This window comes from Macaca fascicularis, chromosome 14, assembly GCF_037993035.2.
Source record: "Macaca fascicularis isolate 582-1 chromosome 14, T2T-MFA8v1.1".
In the NCBI taxonomy this organism is placed as follows: domain Eukaryota; kingdom Metazoa; phylum Chordata; class Mammalia; order Primates; family Cercopithecidae; genus Macaca; species Macaca fascicularis.
The window spans coordinates 17,290,058-17,316,862 of NC_088388.1; the positions used below are offsets into that span (position 1 = coordinate 17,290,058).

A 26,805-nucleotide genomic window follows, 5' to 3' on the forward strand; every position below is an offset into this window, starting at 1 on the left:
ACATTTTCCTCCCTCTTCTGAATCTCTGCTCTGCTCTAGGAACACGGGGTTTTCAGAAATGTGGATAATAAAAAACCTGCTGGGGATTAAGGCTATGACCCAGGCCTACACCAACTTTCTGATGACATCCTTCCAAACCACCCCGGTTACAAAATGCTCAAGCTGAAAACTTAAATTGTGAAATCATAAACTAGTGAGTAGTAGTACCCCATTCTCGTTTATTTTCATATAAATGTAAACTCAAGAATTCTGAGTGTTCCAAGAGGTGTTTTAATAGATAAGAAGGAGAAAATTAGAAATGGGAAATTTAAGATATTACCAACTATCAAAGAATATTCATTTCAGTACAATCATAATGACACTTCAAGGTAGGAGCATATTAATTAGAGGTTGTGGGTGTTTCCTTAGCCTCTTTTTAACCTGGGAAAAATTTTGCTTAGCAGTTGAGATTATTATATATTTATCAATAATGTATATCTATATGAATCTGTAATCATAAACTATATATAAATAAAACATTCTCTGTGGGATGGTGGTGGTGTGAGACTTCATATCATGGATCTCCAAGGGCAGCCTACTATATCCTAAATGCTGAGTGATAAATCATGCAAAAAATAGATGCTAATATTTATTGAAAGTGGAAAAAAATGAAGTTAATTTACAAGAGATCCATACCTTTTTACATACATTGAGTTGGAAAAAGTAATCAGAATGATGCCAAAGTTAACAAGGGCTTGTATGTGAAGAATGCTAAAGTAAAGCATGGTATTCATAAGCCTATTTGAGACTCATAGTAACCCTATGAAATGGTCATTAAAATTGAAAAAACAAAGTATTGAAGTGACTTATTAAGAAACCACTAATAAAATGTCTCTGATGAGAAATATTCAATTTTGCGTAAAATGCTTAATAACGTCACGTAGCATACAAAAAATTAATTCCTTTATTTTTTTCAGATAAAAAATTTCATATTTGCCTCTTCTCATTCATGAAAACCATGCAACTGAATAACAGTGTTACTGAGTTCATTCTGCTCGGGTTGACACAGGATCCTTTTTGGAAGAAAATTGTGTTTGTTAGTATATTTTTCTTCTATTTGGGGACATTGTTGGGTAACTTGTTGATTATTATCACCATCAAGACCAGCCAGACACTTCAGAGTCCAATGTACTTCTTTCTTTTCTACTTATCCTTATCTGATACTTGTTTCTCTACTTCCATAGCCCCTAGAATGATTGTGGATGCCCTTTCAAGGAATGACACTATCTCTTTCAGTGAGTGCATGATCCAAGTCTTTACATTCCATTTCTTTGGCTGCCTGGAGATCTTCATCCTTATCCTCATGGCTGTTGACCGCTATGTGGCCATCTGTAAGCCCCTGCACTATATGACCATCATGAGCCACCAGGTGTGTGGTGTGTTGGTAGCTGTGGCCTGGGTGGGATCCTGTGTGCATTCTTTAGCTCAGATTTTTCTTGCCCTCAGTTTGCCTTTCTGTGGCCCCAATGTGATCGATCACTATTTCTGTGACTTGCAGCCCTTGTTGAAACTAGCCTGTTCAGACACCTATGTGGTCAACCTACTGCTGGTTTCCAACAGTGGGGCCATTTGTACACTGAGTTTTGTCATGCTGATGTTCTCCTATATCATCATCTTGCATACTCTGAGAAACCACAGTGCTGAAGGAAGAAAGAAAGCCCTTTCCACCTGCATCTCCCACATCATTGTGGTCATCTTGTTCTTTGGACCTTGCATATTTATATACACACGCCCTGCAACCACATTCCCCATGGATAAGATGATAGCTGTGTTTTATACACTTGGAACACCTTTGCTCAACCCTCTGATTTATACGCTGAGGAACGCAGAAGTGAAAACTGCCATGAGAAAGTTGTGGAGCAAGAAATTGATCTCAGATGTAAAAACATGAATGAAGGTCCCAAATTCTTCATTATAGTTTGGAATGACCTGGAAGAAGTCAATAGAGAATATCATCTCTTTATTGTTGATTTAATGTAACTATCTTGGAGCATGAATGCTAGTTCCTCCAGGAAAAGAGACAGTGTGGATAAATAACATTGAGTAATGTTGAGTCAGTTTTATGTGAGGAAGAGACAGGATGAGGTACAAAGAGATACATAAAGTTCATTTCTTTTACTGCCATGTTTCTGGCTCTCCTGACTGCCAAATGTTATTTATGGCTTTGATCTGAGGTTTGTCTGTTCTTCTCCATGTTGACTTCTTCTGGAGTTCCCTGCTAATAGTTACCCATCTATATACTCACAGTCTGACAAGTTTTACCTCTTCTGAATGGTTTTCTTTGTTAGATACTTTGGTTTTGTCATGTCTAATGACCAACTTAGTTGTTCTTCCTGACTCAGCAGAAAGTACCAGATTTAAATAAGTGTAGAAACCTCTTGTTGTAAGGGAAGTATATATGATGTAAGTAATCTCCCTTTCAATTTCTTGAGAGATATACTGAAATCTTATCATAAGTGTTCATAAGTTTACCTAGATCTTTCTATAACAGTCACAGAACCCAGAGAGAAAATTCACCCTTCTGGAAGAGCTCTTGATATTAGGAAGGCTCTCACTCCTAGAGTTGCAGTAATATAATTATGCTTTTTGTAAAATCTACTTTTTACTTTTAACAGAATCTCTTCTAATTTGGGGAAGCATTAATGTTTCTCTTGAATCATAACAATTATAGTAATTTGTTTATAAGAGAGGGCTATTATGACTACAAGATACATAGCTCAAGTTAAGGTGGAGATATTTATGTGGGTTACAAATAAAGAGTGCAAAAAGTTGATGGTAGGAACTTTGATAATATTAACAGATTAAACAAGGAATGTGATAACCCCAGAAAATAATTTTAGGATTTGAAACAGAAATAGTTGCATCACAGATATGAATTATTTTAGTGACATTTTCAAATAATGCAGAAGAAAAGAACTTGATTAGAGCAATGGAGGTGTTTGGATGAAAAGCATATTTCTGCAATGGAGATGGCTATCACCTTTTGTCTCTTTTATTAATTTGTCTGGTCTCTGCTAAAACCAAATGGATTATAGTGGATAATGATGGCGTCTCAATCACAGCTCCTTTTCCTGAGTACTTTGCATTTAGATTGATCACAGAAATTTTGACAGCAGGTGAATGCATACTTCTCAATCCTTATAAATACAGAAGACAAAATCAGCTCATTTTTAACTAGCCATACAAAAGATACTGAATGACCGACCAGAAATACTAAAAATTTTTGCAACCTCAACTACACATTATGAACTGGATATTATAAGATTCAACAAATCTTAAGTTCTGATGGATATACAGCCTGAAATGGTAAGAGGTTGACCTGAGCAGGTCAGAAGGCAAGAATAATTCATGAACAAGTGGATGATTCTAATTCTCATATCACTCACTTTTGTTAAATCAATGCTTCTCTCCAAACTCATGTGTATGGCCACATTGGGAGTACTCTATGATGAATGGACAGAGGAGGAAAGGATTTTGGTTGGGTTTTCAGACAAGTCATCTCAACACATGGGCATTAACCTGTAAGGAACAGTTGCCCATCACAGCATAATTCAAAAGTGGTCTCAAAGATAAGTAGCATGGAAAAATTATGCTACTGAGCAAAGTCCTTAATTACAAATTTGCTTTCTGCCTTGTATAAAGAGAGAGAGGTGCTTGGATTATGGATGTACATTGATTCAGGGGCAGTGGCAAGTGCCTGGATTGTTGATCCATCTGGAAGACGAGAAGTCTGAGCAAAGCGGTCTAGAAAAGACTTGTGTAAGTGGACCTAAACAAGTGAGAACTAACTAGAAAACATGTACAAGAGAGTAGGATTTAATTATCCAGATGATCAGGATGAACCGTGCTCTATCTATCCATCGTAATGATATCCAGTGACAGCACAAAAGGCACATGAACAGAGTGTGTCTGTACTAACAACAATGTGAGCTATGCCTGGGCTCAGCAAGATGAGCTCCCTACCATAAATGCTAATCTGCCTTCTGCCACCTCTGAGTGTCCAACCTGCCAGTAGCAGATTCCATGCCAGAACACTCAGTGTGATGCCAGTCCCTGGGAAAACAGTCATGTGCCTGATAGTGGGTTGATTATATAAGACCTCTTCCATCCTGAAAGTGGAAGCAATTTCTCCTTATCAGAAACAATAAACACTGTAGACACAGATTTGCTTTCCATCTCCACATGGCCTTCATCAATACCAACATTTGACAACTCGCAGATGGACTGATACATTGACGTAATATCCCTTAAATATTGCCTAGGATCTGGTACCCATTTTGGGGCAAAGGAGATATAAAATGTTCCAATGATCTCAGAATTCACTGATATTCCCATGTAGCCCATCACCTTTAAGCATCCAGCTTCATAGAAGAGGGGAAGGGTTTGCTAAGAACTCAATCAAGGGAATAGCTAGAAGTCAGCTCTGGAGGAGATGGGATACTGTTCTCAGGATTCTGTACATGCATCCTGATCTGATCCCTGATATATGGTGTGTAGTTCCCATTTGCCTACCATACATCATTTTGAGATCCAAGGGATAAAAGTAGATATGTTTTCTTTTGTTGTTACTTCCAGTAACTCACTTTCCTAGTCTTCAGTTTCATGAGGACAGAGGTCCTGGTTTCTAGAGAAGAATACAATATTTACCAGGAACACAGCAGAAATCTCTCTTTTGTGTTTCTTATACAAGTAAATCAGCAGATTAAAAACAATGAGTTCCTGTTCTGGCTGGGGTACTTGATTCTGTTGCTGGGAGTAGCAGCTAGGGTTGACACTGTAGACTGGAACAGAGACGAGTGTATTCAGAACACAGAGACCGTAGTGGAATCTCTCTTAGCACTTATACACCCAAGGACAACTGTAACTAGACAATTGCAGCAACTACAACCCAACAAGAACAAGGGACAGAACTCCTGTAGATAAATTTTTCAGTCACCGCACAAGGCAGACAACCCAAACCAACTGAAGTTTTGGTCAAGAGTGAGAGAAATCTAGAATGAGAGGTGTTAGGGGAAGATGGTCTCTATCAGCTATGGTTGTGGGAATTGTTGCAATCAGGAACGTATCTCAGGTCTGCGTCCTTCTTTAGATCTCGTTTGAAAAACATGACTGATCACAATTCTCAGGGGATTCTCAATTATTACCACCTAGACTCCAGCCACATACTCAATTGAGAACACTGGCTGCTATCACGTTCATCTCGTCCTCTCACACTACCAGATGCTTTGGCCTTCCCTGGGAGAGGACTGTGTTTTTTGTTTTTGTTTTTGTTTTTCGGAGATGGAGTCCCACTCTGTCGCCCAGGCTGGAGTGCAGTGGCGCCATCTCCTTTCAATGCAACCTCCGCCTCCTGGGTTCAAGTAGTTCTCCTGACTCAGCCTCCTGAGTAGCTGGGACCACAGGTGCACGCTGTTACACCAGTCTAATTTTTTGTATTTTAGCAGAGATGGGGTTTAACCATGTTGCCCAGGCTGGTCTCGAACTCCTGAGCTCAGGCAATCTGCCTGCCTCGGTCTCCCGAAGTGTTTTTTTCTTTGTTTTGAGAGAGAGACTGAGTCTTGTTCTGTTGCCCAGGCTGGAATGCAGTGGTGTGATCTTGGCTCACTACAACCTCTGCCTCCAGGGTTAAAGTCATTCTCCTGCCTCAGCTTCCCAAGTAACTGAGACTACAGGCGTGCATCACCACGCCCAGATAATTTTTGTATTTTTTTAGTAGGGATGGGGTTTCACTACATGTTGGCCAGGACTGATCTCAAACTCCTGACCTCAGGTGATCTGCCTGCTTTGGCCTCCCAAAGTGCTGGGATTATAGGCGTGAGCCACCGCACCCATTCTGACACGGTCTCCAGTGTATCTGCGGTGGGTTCAGAGCACCCACTGACTACATCCTGGAGTTTCATTTCTAAGTGTTGCTATGGAAAGATAGTCAGTATACATTTTTCTTTAAAGGAGGAAGTTATGTGACAAGGGTTAGACTATCTTTTTTTTGTGACTATAGCACAGTGTAAAATGGAAACAAGTGGATAAAGGCATAAGATTATTTTTAATAGAAAGAATGATAAGAAACTGCTAACAATGAGTATCTTTTTAAGAATCAAAAAGAGATGATTAGATTTTTTCATTCTTTACATTAATGAAATGTTCAAATTTTCAAAATTTACGCATGTGCTCCTTTATATTTTTGTGTAAATAATTCATCTGCATGGTAACATTATGTAACTTTTTTTATGTCATTATATTATGACAAAAACTAATAAATATATACTTTTAAAGTAGAAGTTTTGTTAAATATGGTGAAATATCTGTAAAAATGTATTTTCCTATGCCATCTAAATTGTAATTAACATAGGATTAAAATAGAAAATTATGTGTTAATCTACAATGACAAAATGAACGAGACAGGATACACCAGCTGGTGAAAGGTGTTCACGCACCACTTTTGGAAACATCAAGGAATATTACTAGGTAACTGATTTAGCAGGGTGGAGGAAGTTTTAGCCATCTGAGTAGGGATAGAGAAAACTAGCAAGTAAATTAATCTGCAAAACTCCTGAGATGCTAAAAGCTTGGACCATCAGGTTCTAGAGAATGTAGGGGTGAAGTATCCATTGCATTTCACGGCCATTATTTTATTTCCACAGACCTTTTTCCACACAGCTTGGTGATATTTCTTTTACGCTATCTTTCAAAAGATTGGAGGTTTATTCTTTTGAAAGGTTGAGCTAAACACTTGCTGGTATTAGTGTGAAGGACAGTGATGAAACATGTAGCAGCATGTACAAGAATAAGTGAAAATCCACACTGAACTACGGGGCTCTTTCCTCTCGCTGCTCCCAGGATATCAGCAGCCAGCATACATCATGAACTCCTTAATTTTCCACTGCTATGCACATATGCTAAGTAAGAAGGTGGAGGATTTTTTTTCTAGAAGAAAATATATGACTGTCACACTGGCTGCTTGCCCACAAAATAAACCAAAAATATACAGACACTGGCCACACATTTGGAGATTCCAAATAACTGGGTTTTGTTTGTTTATTTGTTTAATTTCCTAGACTTTAAACATAAATGGAGGCTTTTTGGTTTCAGATACGATGGCAAGACTAGTGAAGGCTCCAATAAATTACACACTAGAGAAACACTCGACCTATTCATTTAACCTCTCTATATAATCTAATAAATTATACTGAGCTTTAAGCTGATGCAATAGAATGAAAATTATGTAGTAGATTTACTGTGCACAGCCTATCATTCCCAAAGGAGGACTTCCACTGAGCGGAGGATAGTAAAGATTATCACAATGCCACTCACCAGGAATAAGAGTGTGAACACTTCAGCCCACTGCATCTTGGGCTGTAATTTCCACCACTTGCCTGACTCTGATGAGACAAAACATTTACACTTTATTACTCACAGATAGCCTGCAAGTGACAATAAAGTCCAGGACTCACGGCAAGCCAGTCACCTAAAGCTCAGAAAGGATGCCAAGGGCAGATGGAATCTCATCTGTGTTTGCCTCATGTTGCCTACAGCTGAGGGAGGCTAAAACAAGTTCTCTCTGAATTTTATGCCCCAAGGATGCCTAACTAGCTTAAATGCTAGTTGTAGGACATCCTGTTCTAGCAGGAGCAGAAACATAGCCTGGGCTGTTCCACACAGTGACTCATCTCAGAATGTTGCATTTTCAGCACAATCTACAGTTTTTCTGAAAACGACAAGCAAGAAAAGTGAGGTAAAGCTGGGTTGATCAAGGCCACCAAGAAACCATCATGAAAAGGCAAATTAGTCTTTGATTGCCAGCTTTTTGAGGTCTTCATTTTAAAGAATTTCTTATAGGCTAAAGTAACTGCACACAAAGTCTTCCAATAGAAGCTACCAGGTTCATTTAAGGCTCAAGGTTCTGGAAGTCTATTTATTGAGCCATGAAACAAATAAATAAGAAAGTAAAGATGATACATCTCATTATAATTTTTCAGACAAGAGATATTATTCTACTTGACTGGACTTTTGTGTCCAGTCTATATTCTAAGAAAGAGAGAATTCTAAGATATAAAATATTCCAAGATTCTTTATTATTATGCGTCTCCTAACTTATGCAAGTGATCTTTAATTAATGTAGGTGTGTAGGGGTAGATGAGCATATTTTTCTAGATATGTTTCTCATTACCAGAAGCATAATCAAATACCTCAAATCTAACCTTCTAGGTCCCACATTTTCACAGGATACCAGTTTATTTTAGTGTTCAAGAAATTTTATTCCACGTATCACACAGACCAAATGACTAAAAATTGACATTTTTAAATTGACAGTAAAAAATGTAAATCCAGGTTGTCTTGTGGAATAAAAATTTATATGTTCCTCTAATTAAAACAGTAGCAAAAAAAATAGGATATTCTGCTACCCAATCCTTCTCTCCTAGTGTGAACAGCTTACTAAGTTGGTTCACAAACACTCCAAAAATATCCACATTTGTACTATTCATTGAAGTCAACTATTCATTGACAGAGTAAGAGATAAACCCATTTTGAAATAATCACACAAACAATACTGTATATCAATGAAATGTATCTACAACTATACTTAATAACCAGTATAAAACTTAATAACTTAATGCTGAATACTGAATACAAAATAAAATCAATTCCTAAAACTCTACATATAGTATGTTAAATTCTTTAAAATTCAAAACCAGATAAATCTTTATAAAATATATCCATCTTAGGCAAATATGTTTTATTTTTAAGCAATAAGAGTATTATGCATTAACAAAATCAGGACATTGGCTCCCTTTAAGGTGAGACAAGGGACAGGATAGAAAAGAGATTAAAAATACATTTAATTTTTGGTAACAGTTTAAGTTTTGGTATGGGTAATAAATTTACATGTATTTGTTATATTAGTTAAATAAATGTAAAAAGCAATAACATAAAATAAATAAAAGATGATAAAATTGTTTAGAAATAGGTAAATTCTGCTGTTAAAATTTTATTATAAGAACTGGTTCCTTCTAATTATCTGTTGACTCTGCTTCCTTCTGTGTTGGCTTTTTTTAACTCATGGTAAGATTATAAGCAGGGGTCCTGTATCTGTACTCTCAGCAACTCTATTAGGAATAAGAAAATGACTTCTCTCAATAGTCCAGAAAAATGTGTTGACTTTGCATTTTTTTTGCTAATAATGCTTCAATCCAATCATGAACTCCTAGGGGACTTGTTTTATATTCAATCTAGTGAGAGTCATATTCACACACTTGGGAAGAAATAACACAATCCAAACATTACACAAATATGCTGAAAATGGCAAAGTTATGGCTACTTAGAGGAAAATGAGAGTTCAGAGCCCACCGAGACAGTTTCTACAACTTAACATTAGTGTTCTTATGAGGCAGGCAGGATGCATCTGCAAAAGTATTTAGATATTGTACAGAAAAACAACAAATAACCACCAAAGATTGCATGTTTTCTCCTTACTGAGACTACATTCCATATTATATTATGAAAAATAGTGCACTCTAGAATAGGTGCTGAAATAGAATAGATGTTGAAAATCCTGACATTTTCAACATCTCATTTGGTGTGTTGATTACAAGTGCTAAGTCGTATCAGTGAAAGAGATTTTCTACTGCAGCATTTGATGTATCTCAAGTGCCAACCTCACTTACATTGCTGTTCTTTTAAATGAGTAGTTTTTTGTAGTTCAGAAAGAATCTTTGATTTACATCCTTAACCGTCGCATAGGTAATTTTATAGAAAAGTTAATTATAAATTATTACCCAAGCTCTCTTCCAATATGGTTTCATTTGTCATATTTATTAATTTACTTAATAAATACGCAATTGATTATTTAATACCGACCATTAATTGTCATTTTCAACATTTTCTTAGGGTAGATAAGTGAGCAACCTGGGCAAGCTGCTTAACTTCTGTGAGTTTCAGTTTTCTTTCAGTTTTACCTACTTCATGGAATAGTTATGGGGATTAAAAGATCAAACTTTTACAAAGTGATAAACAGAGCCTAGTATATAAAAAGCATTCAATACATATTTGGTAGAATAAAATTATGTTAATAAAAACATGTTGTAATGAGTGCTATTTTACTAACTTGAGTAAATAAAACAAATAGAAATGAAGTTGAAAAAAGTGAGATTAAGTTATTGGTGTACATATTAATCCTCAGACCACTTGCTATGAATATGAGGGTTCTCGGAGGGAGATGTCTACACCCCACAGAGTAGAACCTCTTGTTTTGAGACATCATACTTCCTTTCCTGCATACTACTTGCAAATAAATTATAAGTGTATTATGGAAGCTAGAAAAATTCATTTCCCAATGCAAGGAGGGGCAACTTTAAATCACTGGTGGGAGCAGAAGTATTTCTTGGTGATCCACATCTTCTTTAACCAATGACTTTCTGTTTTCTCTCACTCTCTCCACCATCCATTTGTATTTTTCCTCTTTTTCCCTTGCATCTTTGGTGTGCTTGAAGCACCTCCACATCCTCATTTGTATCTAATTACTGAGTATGAGGATGATTAACTTACTGTTCATGTAGGCTAAATAGACAAACCAAAAGTTAAATTTATTGCAACACTGGAATTGATTTCAATTTGCAAAATAAGGGAAACTTTAGGGAATAATATTGTCTAGGATGCTAATACCTTTTATCATGTCTTGAGGTATTCCCTCTGAAATGCAGGGAAAAATTTTTTTTCCAATATTCCATGGGAAGGCTGCTTTCAAAAAGAGATAATCTTGACACTAATTTAGAGAAAGGAACAGGGAAAAAAATGAATATTCAAATGTTTTCAAGGTTTAATGTTAATATATGAAATAAATATAATAAAATATAGTATTTGGAATAAAACAATCTTTTGAATTCAACAAATACAAGCCTGAACTGGTAAAAGCTTGGCCTGAGCAAATCAGAGGACAAGAGTGGTTCAGGAACAAATGGATAGTTCTGACTCTCATATGACTCATCTCTGTTAAATCAATGCCTCTTCCTCAAGTCACACATATGGCCTCACCGGGAAGGCTCTGGGATCATCTGACAGAGGAGGAATGGATTCTGGTCAGGTTCACATACAAGTCACCACAGTACATTGACATTAACCTAAAAGGACATCCCAGCCCTAAATGGTGGCCTTAAAGGTATGTAGCGTAGAGAATTTCTGCTAATGGACAAAACCCTGAATAATATTCTTGGTTTCAACTTTGTGTAGAAGGGGAAGAGTCCTGGGTAATAAATATACATTGACTGGAGGCAGTGGTAAATGCCTAGTTTGTTGATAAAGTTCCTGGAAGATCAGAAGACTGGACCAAGTGATCTGGAAAAGAGGGATGTGAATAGACCTATTGAAGTTAGACCTAACTTGAAAGCATGTACAAGAGAACAGACTTTAACTATCCAGACGATGAGAATGAACTGTGCTCTGATATGGTCCGTCCCTAAGGATATTCCAGTGATAGCACAATGAGCCCATGAACAAAGAGTCTATACTGGCAAGGATGTTTTATGCCTGGGCTCAGCGACACGAGCTCCCTACCATAAATGCTCATCTGCCGTCTGCCCGCTCTGAGTGTCCAACATGCCAGTAGCAGAATCCATGCCTGAGCACTCAATGTGATGCCTGTCTCTGGGAAAATATTCATGTGCCTGATAGCGTGTTAATTATATAAAACCTCCTCCACCCTGAAAGTGAAAGCAATTGGTCCTAATCAGAAACAATAGACACTGTAGATGCAGTTTTGTCTTCCATCTCCATAGTACCTTCATCTACACCAACATTTGACAGCTTGCAGACGGATTGACACATTGACATAATATCCATTAAAGATTGCCTAGGACCTGGTACCTATTTTGGGGCAAAGGAGATATAAAATGTTCTCATGATCTCAGAATTCACTGATCTTCCCGTATAGCCCATCACCCATAAGCATCTAGCTTCATAGAAGAGAGAAAAGGACTGTTAAACGCTCAATCAAGGGACTAGCTAGAAGTCAGCTCTGGAGGAGACAGGATGCTCGTTTCAGGATTCAGCGTATGCATTGAATGCTGACCCGATGCCTGCTACGTGGTGTGGAGTCCCCATTTGCCTGCCATATACATCATTCTGAGATCCAAGGGGTGAAAGTAGAGTGTTTTCTAATTTTTGCACTCCCAGAAACTCACTTTCTTAGTCTTCAGATTCACGAGGACCGAAGTCCTGGTTTCTAGAGAGAAAAACATATTTTCCAGGAACACAGCAGGAACCACTATTTTGTGCTCCTTATGCAAATGGACCAGCAGGAAAAAAAAAATAGTTACTATTTTGGCTAGAGTACTTGATTCTGGTTATTATGAGTGGCTAGTGTTGTCATAATGGATTAGGACAGAGATGATTGTATCCAGAACACAGAGAAGGTAATGGAATCTCTCTTAGCACTTGCACACCAGGGATAACTGTAACTGGACAATTGCAGCAACTACAGTAAATAAGAACAAGGCAACTAGGGATCAAACTCTTATAGATAATGCTTTCAGTCACCCCACAGGGTAGACAACCCAAACCAACTGAAGTGCTGGCCAAGGGCGAAAGAAATCAAGGGTGAGAAAATGGGTGCTGGAAGAGGAAGATGTTCTCTATCAGCTATGGTTCTGGGAATTGCTGCAACATTAAGGAAGTTATCTCAGTTGTGTTTTTCTTTAGGTCTAGTTCGGAAAACAGAACTGGTCACAATCCTAAGGACATTCTCGATTACTACCTCCCAGTCTCTGGCCACATGCTCAATCAGTTGCGAACCCTGGATGTTACCTCATTCATCTCACCCTCTCACACTGCCAGCTGCTTTGACCTTCCCTGGAAGAGGACTGTTTTCTGGCATGGTCTCCAGTGTGCCTGCTATGGCGACAGCATCCACGTCCAATCTGACTAGACCCTGGGGTTTCATTTGTAAGTGCTGTCGTGGAGAGACGGTCAGATCATATTATTCTCTAAAGGAAAGAGTTACGTGTCAATGTTTATACTATTCCTTTCTGTGACTACAAACATAACATAAAATAGAAATTATAAGTGAATATAGGTAAAAAATTATTTTTAATGGAAGGAATCATAAGAAACTGCTAACAATGGTGTGTTTCTAAGAAAAGATAGGAAAGTGATTATTATGCTTTTTCTTTCAGTTTTTACATTGTTGAACTGTTTGAGTTTTCAGACAGTTCAATATGCATGTGTTCCTTTATATATTCATGTAAATAAGACATCTGTATGGTAATATTATGCAACTTTTCATTTTCTTCTTTTCTTTTGTCATTGTGTTATGACAAAAGCTAATAAGTGCATATTTTAAAAAATAAAATTTCTGTTAAACTTAGTAAACTGTCCACAAAAACGTATTTCCTTTGTCGTCTGCATTGTCGCTAAAATAAGAGTAAAATAGAAATTATATGTTAATCCACAATGACAAAAAAGCAGGCAGGAAATACCGGCTGGTGAAAGATTTTCACACTTTTTTTTGAAAAATAGAGAACAGTGTTACCAGGTAGTTGACTCAGTGTTGTGGGGGAAGTTACAGCCATCTGAGCAAGGACGGAGAAAACTAGCAAGTTAGTTCACCTGCAAAACTCCTGAGATGCTAAATGCTTGTAGCATATGATTCTACAGAATGTAGGAGTGAAACATACATTGTATTACATGAAAATTATTTTATTTCCACGGGCCATTTTCTACACAGCCAGGTAAGAATTCCTCTATATTATTTCACAAAAGATTGGAGGTTTATTCTTTTGAAAGACTGAGCTAAATAATTCCTGGAATTAATGTGGGGGACAGTGATGAAATGTGCATGTACAAGGATAAGTGAAATCTACGCTGTGAACTATGGGGCCTTTTCCTCTCGCTGCTCCCAGGATGTCAGCAGCCAGCACACATTACAACCTTATCAATTCCCCACTACTCTATACATAGCCTCAGCAGCAGGGTAGAGGATTTTTTTTTAGGAGGAAATATATGAGTCATACTATAGTGCCTGACACCTCAAAAATTAAGCCCATAAATATGCAAACACTGCCCACACATTTGGAAATGCTAAATTTTTTAAAATTTATTTCCTCCACTTTAAACATAGGGTGAGTTTCTGCTTTCAGGGATATGACGGCAAGACCAGTGAATGGCAAGATAGGGTAATCGAAACGGTCCCCAATGGAAAGCCAGGAGGAATTGCTCTTCTGCATGTTTGTGATTCTATGTTTAATAATGTTTCTCTGTCATAGATATTTCAGGAAGTTATCTAATTATGAAATATTAGAAAAAATGCGATAATAATGACAAATAATACCTTACTCTTTTGAATGTGTTATTCTCTCATTTTTCCACTCCAAATCCCATGAGGTTGTTATTACCGCCTTCATTGCACAGATGAGTTAAGCAACGCTGAGAAATCTTAAGATCATGTAGCTTAAATTATTAAGTCCAACTTTTTCCCTTTAGCCTCCAAGAAAACATTTCTGCCCCAAAGTTTCTTCATCGCATTCTTTACCTCTGCATTTCTCAGCGTATAAATCAGAGGATTTAACATGGGAGTGATAATGGTGTAAAATACAGCCACCATCTTATCCTCTGAAAAGGTAGTATCAGGGCGCATGTACATAAAAGTACAGGGGCCGAAAAACATAAAGACCACGGCAATGTGGGAGCCACAGGTGGAGAGGGCTTTGTGCCTGCCTTCTGCTGACTGCTTTCTCAGGGAAACCAGGATGATGCTGTAGGAGATTAGCAAGATAACAAAACTCCCCAGAGCAATGGTACCGCTGTTGACTGTCACAACAACACCAACAATGTACGTGTCTGTGCAGGCAAGTTTCAACACAGGGTGAACATCACAAAAGTAGTGATCTATCTCATTGGGTCCACAAAAGGGTAGCTGGACTACCAGAGCCACTTGGATAATGGAGTGTAAGAACCCACCTACCCATGTCCCTAGTAACATCTTATTGCATCTCTCCTGGTCCATGATGGTCGTATAATGTAGGGGTTTACAGATAGCCACATAGCGATCATAGGCCATCACAGTGAGGATGAAGATCTCAGTGCAACCAAAGAAATGTACTCCAAAGAGCTGCAACATGCACCCCACATAGGAGATGGTTTTGTCCTTTGCTAACAGGTCAACAATCATCTTGGGAGCTGTGACTGAAGAGTAACAAATGTCCACCAAAGACAAGAAGCTGAGAAAGAAATACATGGGTGACTTAAACAGATTGTTCAGGCAAACTGTCAGCATGATGAGGAGATTTCCCAGAAGAATGATTATGTAGAAGACAGAAAATACCACGAAACAAACTTTCTCAATCTCTGGGCTCTGAGAAAGACCCCAGAAAATGAATTCAGTTACGTTGTTTATTTTTTCCATGGAACGAGTCAAGTTCTTAGGAGACAATTAAATTACCTGAAAAAAAGAAAACATAAAAAGGACTATATTTCTTCTATTTCTAGCACAGAACCAATGGAAAATCACAGTAGTTGAAAGTGGGAAAAAATGCTGATTGGCATGCATGCTTAACGAAATTGAAGTGCATCTCTTTTGATCATCTTACCTCAAGATTAAATCACATTCATTCACTTCAGGTGAGAAAGCAAAATCCAGAGAGAGAAAGTAAAACCCCCAGTCTCATATATATGTTACCATATGCCTCTCTTCTCTCACCTTTTATTAATGTTTATTTAGCTGTTTCTAAACGTTATTTAGTTTTTATTTTGTACAAGACATTGAGTTTTGAAACAACTTCTGTATTTTGGGATATGGTCACATCTATGTTATCTACCGGCAAACATTTGGAAATGTTTGCTTTATTTTAGACCCATAAGTGAAAACATATCCACATTTCACCTTTTGAATATTGCCATGCCTGATTATCACATCCACTCACAAATACTCTGCAATTTCTCTGCAAGTGTATCCACTCATGGGCTTTGTAAGTTCTCATGAAACTCTATCTTTGTGCACATGATGTCTGCACTTCTGCCAATGTGGTCTCTAGCCCTGATAGTCAAGATGCAGTGTGACGTAATAGAAGAGCAAAATTACACAAACTTGATTCTAAAATGACAGTGCTGTAACCCCAGGTAAATTATTTAACTTAACAGAAATTCTCTTATCCCGTTTGTGAAATGACAGTTTCAATTTCACTACTACATATCATATTAATGGTTATTTCAACCATGAAATTAGATCACTTCTGTCAGTATGAAATATTCATAAAACCCTGATAGGAAGTCAGAGGGAAGGTAAAGCAATAAAAGAAACTTTTAGAGAGAAAGCAAGACCTGTTTGATTTGAAAGGAGGTGGAGTGAAGTCTTATGTAATTTCTCCATGTACAAACTCAGAATACTTTAGGATTTTCCAGGACTGACTTTGCTTTGCATTTTAAACATTTGTCTATCAACTGAAACAAAGAAAATGGGTGTAAAAAAGAGAAGACTGTCCATTAATGTCAACATTGCTTCATACATCTTTCTAATCTTTCAAGTTTTATTCGGGCTGTATTCATTCTCCCAGTTTGGTCGATTTATAGTTCTGGAAGAGATCATCACTGAATGATAATTTTGATGGGTTTAGGAAAATCGCAACATTTATTTAAATAGATGAATATTCAGTGGTGAAATTTCAGGCACTATAATGGGGTCGTTGGTATGTTTGGATAGAAAAGGGCATGTGGAATAGTTTTGATTAAAGGAGCTTTTAGGACTCTTTTTCAAATCAACCATAGATGTAAGTGATTCCTCCAATTACAGGTTGTCTAGCAGAGACCTGTAGATCCTCTCAAGATCCACCCAGCTGAATGCTGACAACACCTACTGAACTCTGTGCTCTCGGCTATCCCTGTGCAGTGACATTGTGGCTAACACTTCCAGCTTTTGGGAAACTACAAGGCTGTGTTTCTTCAGGTATTCATGTTAGAGTTGGCACAGTAGTCATTACAGGCGTGCCATCTCTTGTGCATTACAAAATAATGATTATAAAGGTAATAGTAATAATATGATTTAGGTACAGACTGATGCACATTCCCTGCTTTTACATACTCATTCCTCTTCAGTTTTCCTGCTGAATTAAAAGAAATATACTATCCTCCACTAAGAAAGCCCCTCAACTTAAGGAAGCTCATATCATAGCAGTTTTGGGCAACAATTATTTATGTCGCTTGGCTCTCATCTACAAGAAACTGGGCTTTTGTGCACAAGCCTGAGGATTTTTCCTCTACTGTCCATATCACAATGTTCTAGAGGAAATTTTTTCATTCACCAAGATATTTTATTAAGGGACTAATTTTTCTTGATTGCAGGATTGAGATTTAAAGTTCCATTTATCAGAATGTGCATCCTAGTAAAGGCTGCTAACCTGAGTCATGGCCTCTCTTGACTCCAACTGATGCGGTAGCATCTTGCTGTTTATCTCCTTAAGCCAATATCCATCGCAAGGATGCCTTCCTCTTTTTACTGAGTATTTTGGGCATAATGACTCACTTTCCTTTGAAATTATTGACATTTTCTTATTCATATCCATCCTACCCTTATAGTCATGTTTAGGTGCATGTTATTATCTCCACTATCATCGTTGTAATAATTTGGTTATCTCTGTATTTCAAAGAACAATCTCTATCAATTATATTACAAATGTTCAAAATCTAACAATTTAATTATCTTTTTCCACAAATATTCTGTATTAGTTTAAAAAAAAAAACTCACCAGTATTTTCCTGAGCTTGAGTTCACTTTGTGTTTCTATCTCTTCTTGAGTTAATTTGGGTGCAGCTGCCCAAAGCAAAGTAACAGTGATGCCTGAGGAATTCCTTTGTGAATAATTAGTACCAGAAAATACCTGACCCCCCAAACTGAAAGGCTGGTAGAAATCAGTCTTTGTTGTTCCTGGTTTTCTCGCCTAATGATATCTGCCATTTCACAGGGTCTCTGGCAATAAATGCTCTTTTCTCTATTCTTATAGGTCTATTTAAAGAGGAAGATGCAAAATGATAAATGACCTTGGAGACAGCTTTTCCCCAAAGTCTTCCTCCATAGTCAAAACCAAATTGCAACCCTACCAATGAACTTTAATTCTAGTGTCTGTTCAATGTTTTAAAATTAAATTTTAAAAATTATTGCTAAATACAAAAACCGATCAATTCTCAGATTCATGACTGTGGCCCTAATCCAAAGCAATTCAGCAAAGAGAAGTAATAATTTTATCATTCTAAACCTTGTTTTTTGAATTAATATGCTTTATTATATGCATTAAATAGTCCATATTTGATATAACATATTAAGATATCTGTTTTATGTTATTTATTGAATTGAATTGTAACTGTTCTTTCTTGAAAGCTATATTTTAATACAAAATAGTATATTCGATTGTGCTATTTGGGAACATTGCTTTTCTTAATTGATTCTATGCTGATTTATGGAGAAATAGGTGGGATAAGGTTCATGTTTGGCCTATGCTTGGAGTAAGTATGGGTTGAATTTAATTCATTTACTTTTATATTGTAAATCCTTAAGGTTGACTCACGAAAACTAATAATAATCTTGCTTTTTCTCTTCCTATTCCTATTAGTTTCTTTCCCCATGCTTGACTTTTTACTTTACTCTTCTTAGCTTATCTCACATTTTTCTTTATTTCAAACAACATCCAAAATGTCAAAGAGATCCTGCTTACATTTTCACTATCTGGAGTTAGCAGAAGAAATGAGTGAAACATTAAGAGCAGGAAGTAAAAAAGCAATTATTCACAGGTTTGTGGAAACATTCATCGTGATTAAGCTAGTGTGTTAGTTTCCTGTTGCTACTGCAACAAATTACCACAAGCTTAGTGACTTAAATCAATACAAAGTCAGTATTTCACATTTCTGCAGGTGAGAAGTCCAAAATGAGGCTCACTGGGCTAAAATCAAGGCATTGTAATGGATAAATCCTTCTGAAGTCTGTAGGGGAAAACTCATTCCCTTAATTCTTCCAGCTTCTAGAATCTACCTGCTTCCTTATGACCCCTTTCCTTCATCTCTAAAGCGGGCAGTGTAGCATCGTCAAATCTAACTTCTGCTTCACTTTCCCACTTTAAATAAACCTTGTGAATACATTGAGCCCACATGGATAGTGCAAGATAATATCTTTGTTTTAAGGTCCACTTATTGGCAAACTTAATTTTTATCTACAACATTTATCACCTTATCCTGTAACAAAATATATTGATAAGTTCTGAGGACTAAGATGCGAACATCTTTGGGGAATCCCTATTCTGCTACTCAGTTATTTAGATGAGTAAAATTATCTATTTTAAGGTAATTTTTGTAAAGGGTATAAAACCCAGATCTAGATTGGGGTGTGGATTATTCGATGCTGATGAAGAATTTATTTGTGGCAGGTTAATTATAATGAATTATTCTGTGGAAGAATTAACTATAAAATACGATAAATTCCTTTGATTTAGTTGTTGACTATACTGTTCTATGTATGTCTGTTAATGCTGCTTTGGATCATTTGATGGTTTTGGATCAAATTCTGTCTATCCTTCTCCATCCATGTGAAGTTAGAATTTGTAAATGTTTCTATCTTGCAAATTCGATTAATATTTAATTATTTAAAACATAATAATCAATATTGCTTCGAATGCTAACATATTTGCCTGTTTTATCCTTTTCATGCTTTCAGTTTCACTTTTGTGCGTATGTGTAATCAATGGTTTAGGTGCATCTTCTGTGAAAGCACATTTGACAAACTGTATTTTAAACCTTTATGATAATTTTCATTATTCTGTTGAAGAATTTACTTCATTTTGTTAATTTTGTTTTAACTTGTATATTTTAATTGGCTTGTATGATCATTTTTTGCTTTTATTTTTGTTTCTGCCCAATTTTTATGTTTCCTTCCTATTTTCTTGCCTTTTATTTGGAATGATATTGTTTCTTTTTAAAAATGCATTTCTGGCAGGGTGCGGTGGGTCATGCCTGTAATCCCAGCACTTTGGGAGGCCGAGGCAGGCAGATCATAAGGTCAGGAGTTCAAAACTAGCCTGGCCAATGTGGTGAAACCCTGTCTCTACTGAAAATACAAAAATTAGCTGGGCGTGGTGGTGCACGCCTGTAGTCCCAGCTACTCAGGAGGCTGAGGCAGGAGAATCGCTTGAACCCGGGAGGCAGAGGTTGCAATGTACCCAGATTGCACCACTGCACTCCAGCCTGGTGATAGAGTGAGAGTCTGTCTCAAAAAATAATAATAATACATTTCTTTGTCTCTTTTCCTCTCCCGCAATTTTAGTAATTACTCAAAAAATCATAACTGTACATTATTATTACCAAGCCTGAATTTAATCAGTATCTTTTCTCTCCTACTAAGCAATACTTCTTTTCAATTTACATGATGTTGTGGTCTACGTTTTTCGTTCTTGCTTCTATTTTTCATCTTCTATATATTAGACATGTTTAATATTTTTAACACAATATCTCAGTTTACAAATAAGGTTAGTATTTTCCTGATTCACTATTCCTTCCTGGATTTTAAATTTTCCTTCTTGGAACATCTTTCCTCTTAATAAAAATTAATATTTACAACTACTTTAAGTGAGTGTCTCTGTATAGTAAATTCTTGGTCATTTTTAAATTGCGGTTTATTTTGTTTTATTCTACTGAAGACTCCCCACTTCACTTTTCTTGAAAAACTATGGAATTCAAGGATAATATTTTACATTTGGCATTTTAAAAATGTAATTCTATTTTCTTCTGGCTTGTAGTCTTTCTGTGTTTTGAATTATTTTATTTATTTATTTATTTATTTATTTAAGACGGAGTTTGGCTCTTGTTGCCCAGACTGGAGTGCAATGGTGCGATCTCAGCTCACTGCAACCTCCACCTCTCAGGTTGAAGTGATTCTCCTGCCTCAGCTTCCCGAGTAGCTGGGGTTACCGGCACGCACTACCACGCCCAGCGAATCTTGCAGTTTTAGTAGAGACGGGGTTTCTCCATGTTGGTCAGGCTGGTCTCTAACTCCTGACCTCAGGCGATCTGCCCGCCTTGGCCTCCCAAAGTGCTGGGATTGCCGGCGTGAGTCACCGCACCTGGCCCCGTGTTTCAAATTATTATTAATTAGAAGTAATATTTTGTAGGGCTCTTTTAGAGAGCAACTCTTTTACTTTGTTGTAATTTTTTTCTAAATATTTCTCATAGTTCTGGAAATTGTCAATTATTATCTCTTTAAATGTATTTTCTCACTATTTTATAAATCCTGAAGTCTGGTAGACATATGTTGCTCCCTTTTATTCCATTTCTAAGGTCTGTTAATATCCCTTTAACTTTTTCCATATCTTTGTCTCTCTCTCCTTTGTTTTGAGTAAATTTGTTGATATCCGGAATTCACTAGGAAACACTACTATGTTTTATCCACTGAGTTTCTAATAAAAATATCATTTTATTTATTTATTGAAGTTATTTTGTTATCTAACAGCCCAGAAAATTTTTAAACTAAATGTAATTTGACTTTAAAATCATTTTCTATTTTATACAATAAAGATTTATATTATGTTTTGTGTTCATTAACTACAATAAATCCCGTCTTTGTATGCTTGTATGCTGTGCTCTGGCATAGCTGTTTCCAACCTGATTTCCTCCTATATTCAGTCATTTTTATTGTGTGATCATTTGCTCTTGAGCAAATTTTTTCTTCTTTTAATTTTTGGTTTTCTATATGAGCAGATTTATTTCAACTGTGCCTTAAATATAAATTCCTGAAAAGACTTTATTTTTTGCATTAGATGTCTGCACACACGTGTGTATGTGTCTGAGTGTGTGTGTGACAGTCCAGTGTTAGCATAAACTCATAGCACGCCTTCTTCATTTGGCATCACTGCCCTTATTGGGAGTTCAGTGAAGTACATTATTTTTCCTTCTTAGAAGCTAAATACAGAATTTTTCCAGTTTCATTTAATATGGCAAGTGACTTCATATGCTACAATGAATATTCTATTTGATAACATTTTTCAGTGGTGATACTTCTGTGTTAATCTTGCTATCATAATCTAATGCTGCATCCCTGGAAGTTTTTCTAAGCTTCATTGTGTAAACTACCATTCTAAGAGCATTCATCCTTTTTTCCTGTGATTCACAGACAGGTTTGCATTAATCAGCTTATCTCGTATCCCACTGTGTGGATCCTAGAAGTGTAAGCTATTTCACATATTTATTTCTAAATCTTTTATTTCACTTAGTGTTTTTCTATGGCTAATTATTTTTTCAATTAATATCTTTCATTTATATCGGTAATATATTATGAAAGATATGAATACAAATATAGTACTACTTTCTTAAAATTGTTTTAATTACATTATAAAGCATAATGAAATAATAAAAGACATATATTCACTGAAAAATACGTTTCAAAATGTTCAAAGCAGCACTATACATAATAACCCTAAATGGGAAACCACCCAAATGCCTGGCAACAAGGGAATGGATAAATTAATCATTATATATTCACATGATAAGATACTGTATACATTAATGAAAACAATCAGAAAACTTGCCAACGTGAGAAATGACTCACAACTGAAATACTGAGAAGGCACGCATTCAGCAGCAAAATCTATATCACTCTTATTCTTCAAAGTACAAGAACAGATAAAAACATTATTATTATTATTATTATCATCATCATCATTTGAGATGGAGTCTTGCTCTGTCACCCAAGCTAGAGTGCAGTGGCATGATGTCAGCTCACTGCAACCTCCGCCTCCCCAGTTCAAGCTATTCTCCTGCCTCGGCCTCCCGAGTAGCTGGGATTAAAGGTGTTCCCACTGCGCCCGGCTAATTTTTGTAATTTTAGAAGAGACAGGGTTTCATCATCTTGGTCAGGCTAGTCTCGAACTCCTGATCTCGTGATCCACCCACCTCAGCCTCCCAAAGTGCTGGGATTACAATACTACAATATTTAGAAATAAATATTGTGGTTAACTTTGGGAGGTATTAATAATAAACAGAAATAAGGAGGACCTCTGATGTGCTGATACTTCTGTCTCTTAATCCAGTTGCTGATTACACAATCATGCTCAATCTGCAAAAGTTCATGAGCTGTACACAGGCAATATATGCATTTTTTTGTTTAGACTTCAGCACAAATGCAAAAAGTTGAAGGTAATATTTCATTCATTTTCTTGGCAGTTTAAGGCATGAAATGCATAGTCTATTTTATTTTTTCTACACAACGCCATGTAATCCGTATTTTAAAGAAATTTTCTGGTTATTTCATATCACATGAGCACAATCGTAATGATTAAGAAAGGCGGAGGAGAGTATGGATAAGAATAATGTTCAACTGGTTAAAGAGACGTCAATGCCTGTAGTCCAGCTACTCGGGAGGCTGAGGCAGGACAATGGTGTGAACCTGGGAGGCGGAGCTTGCAGTGAGCTGAGATCCGGCCACTGCACTCCAGCCTGGGCGACAAAGTGAGACTCCGTCTCAAAAAAAAAAAAAAAAAAAAGAGACGTCAATGCAGAAGTATAAAATCCCAGAAGGGATATGCTTCCTGTTTGCTCACTTTTCCCTCCAAACAACAAGGACAAGAGCATGATGAGAGTGAATCTTTCTCACTCATCAGTGTGGTCTCAGGGAACCATGGCATGAAAAGCAGAAACAATTCAGAAAAGTTCATTTCCTTTCAGGAGTATTTGACAACACCACACTTTCCTCATGGTGTTCTTCATCTCCCTGTTTCTCAGATTGTAGATGAGAGGGTTGAACATGGGAGCAATGATGGTATAAAAAAGGGCAAACACTTTATCTTCTGAGAACGTTGTGACCGGTCTAATGTAAATGAATATTGCAGGTGCAAAAAACAGGACTACAACCATTACATGAGAACTGCAAGTGGAAAGAGCTTTGCTGCGGCTCTCTGCAGAATATGCTCTGATGGTATACAATATAAAAACGTAAGACAACATCAAGACAACAAATGTCACCAAAGCAATTAAGCCCGAATTAGCAATGACTAAGAGACCTATCATGTGTATATTAGAACAAGCCAATTTCAGCAAAGGATACACATCACAGAAGTAGTGATCTATCTCATTTGGGCCACAAAACGGTACAAAGATGGTGAGAAGAAACTGACTGGCAGAGTGTATAAACCCCCCAGTACAACAGACTATGATGATTGTGTCACACCTTTGCCTGCTCATGATGGTGGTGTAGTTCAGGGGCTTGCAGATGGCCACATAGCGGTCATAGGCCATCCTTGTGAGAATGAAGATCTCTATGCCTCCGAAAAAATGGGTGGTAAAGAGTTGTGTCATGCAGTTATTATAAGAAATGGTCTATCAGTAAGTCAGCCATTAATTTGGGGGTCACTGTGGATGTGTAGCAAAGGTCAGAGAGTGAGAGGTAATTGAGGAAGAAATACATGGGTTGGTGAATGAGCTGGGTGCACTGGTGGAAGGTGGGGAAATTCATGGACTTTTCTAGAAGTGCTTTACAATCTAAAGTGAAAAGATGGGAATAAAAATCATGCACAGCATATCTTGATGGAAATGGGCACTACCAGGTAAGAGCTGTTGGTAGACGTGGGTAGGAGATAATTAAACAGAAACAGGCTACTCTGGACAAACTGCCTAAGGGTAGCCCCGCTCTGCAAGGAGCAGTAACAAAATGAATAAATAAACAAACAGAAATAAAATCTATTGGGGTGTTCCAGGAAGTGCTCCATGAAAGTGATGATGTCTCTCATGGTATGATGCTGTCTTCCTTCTCCTTAATGGCAACTCAGTATAAAATAGTATAAAACATTAATGATTTGGATCTATAGGAATTTCTTTTAATCTTTTGATTCATTCAACAGATATTTATCAAAAACCTACTTTTTCATAAATACTGAAATTTAGCAGTGAACAGATAAAGATACTCTTTCTTATGTTGCTTCATTCTAATATATAGTACTATAAAAATGTGTAATGATGTCTATTTATATCTATTTATTTCTGCTTATTCATCTATTCTGGAGATACGTGTGTGTGTGTGTGTGTGTGTGTGTGTGTGTGTGTGTGTGTGTCTTTTTATAATACTTAAGAGAAGACAAATACAATTTTTTATTTCTGTTTGCTAAAGAGCTTTCACAAACTTTCAATACAGGAAGTGAATCTCCAGTTAGTGACAGTGTGTCTGCATATGTTGTATTTACAGAGCACTGAGTTTCAACACTACTGCTATATCTGACTTACTCAAATTTGTGAAACTTAATGTAGCCCTAAGAATACCACTAGAATACCTGACTACAACAGAAGGCAGTTGTGATGACTCAGTGACATGCCATCACAAGGTGAATAACAACCCATCTCCCAAGGTAAAGCTTTTAAAGCATTATTTTTGATGTAGCATTATTATGACACATGGTCAAATATTACCAAAGTGAATATTTTTTAAAGTAGGTCTTTCTCCCATCTTTAATGCCAAGAATGCAATTTCCCCACTCAGAGTCATTAAAGTTTTTTCATACTCTTCTACTATAATTCATGTATTTAAATATGGAGGTGTGTGTAGTAATGACTGTAACTGATGTTAAGGAAAATGTTACAATTCTAAGCATGCAGTATTAATCTCTTACATTTCAATTTACACCATATGTCAGGGACCATTTTCTGTGTGTGTGTGCGCGTGTATAAACACACAGATATATGTATCTGCTTCATTCTAATTAATGGTTGCATAAAAATATCATCCTTGATTCTTTAATGTCCCTTCCGAGGGGCATAAAGTTGTTTCCTATCTCTTGCTACCATCTAAGGCAAAATGATTGTCCTTCTTTCTATGAATGAGTGTGTCTGTAGGAAACAGAATAACTGGATCAATTTCTATATGCAGTTGTCATATTATAGATACTGAAGTCACTTCCTAGAAGGTTGCACCCACTTACATTCCCACCAAAAGTTTGTAGGGTTGACTGTGTCCCACACCTTCGTCAAGACTATTTGTTAAGACATTCAGCAAAAGGATTACTTTATTAGCCTTATAGGTGAAATTTACCTAACTGGAATTTTAATTTGAATGTATTTAACTGTGAATGAAATTGAGCATCTTTCCAGAGGCATACTCTTTACCATAAGGAGAACAATCTCTTTTAAGATGGGTTGTTTTCCTAATGTTCATTTGTGTCATGTTTTTCAGAAACTTATCTGTGAAATCCATTTACATTTGAAAAAGTTATGCTTTTGTCCGGCATATGTGTTGTAAATGTATTTTATCATATAGGCACTTCCCTTTTAATTTTTTACTGTGTTACCATGTGGAATATATATGTGAAAAGGTATATGGAACAATTTGTTCAATATTTGATATATGCAAATAAATATTAATTCTCTATATATATTTAACTTCTCTTTCTTGCAGTCAGGATATGGGATTCTCAAGAACATACAAACTAAAAATTCTATTGAAAGTTTCAGTCCTGACTCGGAGCACATAGATCTCATTTTCTAAGTCACTGATGCTTTCCTGTAAAACTGAAATTTGAAAGAATGTCCTGATATATATGTCAAGTATTCTTCCACTTTTTTCCTCATTTTAGTCTCAGTATCTACTTGTCTCTTAAGAAAACTTTTTGAAGAACCCAGAAGAATAATGAAAGAGGGAAGAATTTAACTTTGGACAACACAATATAACAAAGCAGTGCAAAGTTGAATAATAAAGGATGAATTTGGAGCTGAAAAGAATTAGAAAATTTTCAGAGGTAAATTAAAAGGAAATAAAGATAGTCAAGGC

The 26,805-nt window shown here is 36.6% G+C and overlaps 4 protein-coding genes across 5 annotated transcripts in view; 1 reads left to right on the plus strand and 3 right to left on the minus strand.

The window, feature by feature from the left end:
* OR5D3 (olfactory receptor family 5 subfamily D member 3) overlaps positions 1-26,805 on the minus strand; it is an 80,082-nt gene that overhangs the window by 27,271 nt on the left and 26,006 nt on the right. The gene's annotated exons all lie outside the window — the stretch shown is intronic.
* Positions 998-1,930, plus strand: LOC102116286 (olfactory receptor 4C16-like). Its single transcript, XM_045370707.2, has one exon. It carries the CDS (start codon positions 998-1,000, stop codon positions 1,928-1,930), a length of 933 nt encoding a protein of 310 aa, XP_045226642.2.
* Positions 13,576-15,867, minus strand: OR4S2 (olfactory receptor family 4 subfamily S member 2). The gene has a single exon (XM_045370706.3). It carries the CDS (start codon positions 15,428-15,430, stop codon positions 14,477-14,479), a length of 954 nt encoding a protein of 317 aa, XP_045226641.2. The 5' UTR covers positions 15,431-15,867; the 3' UTR covers positions 13,576-14,476.
* On the minus strand, positions 23,678-24,609 carry LOC107127268 (olfactory receptor 4P4-like). Its single transcript, XM_015434720.3, is given in 2 exon segments — positions 23,678-24,369; positions 24,371-24,609. Coding segments are annotated over 2 exon segments (810 nt in total). The 5' UTR covers positions 24,505-24,609; the 3' UTR covers positions 23,678-23,693.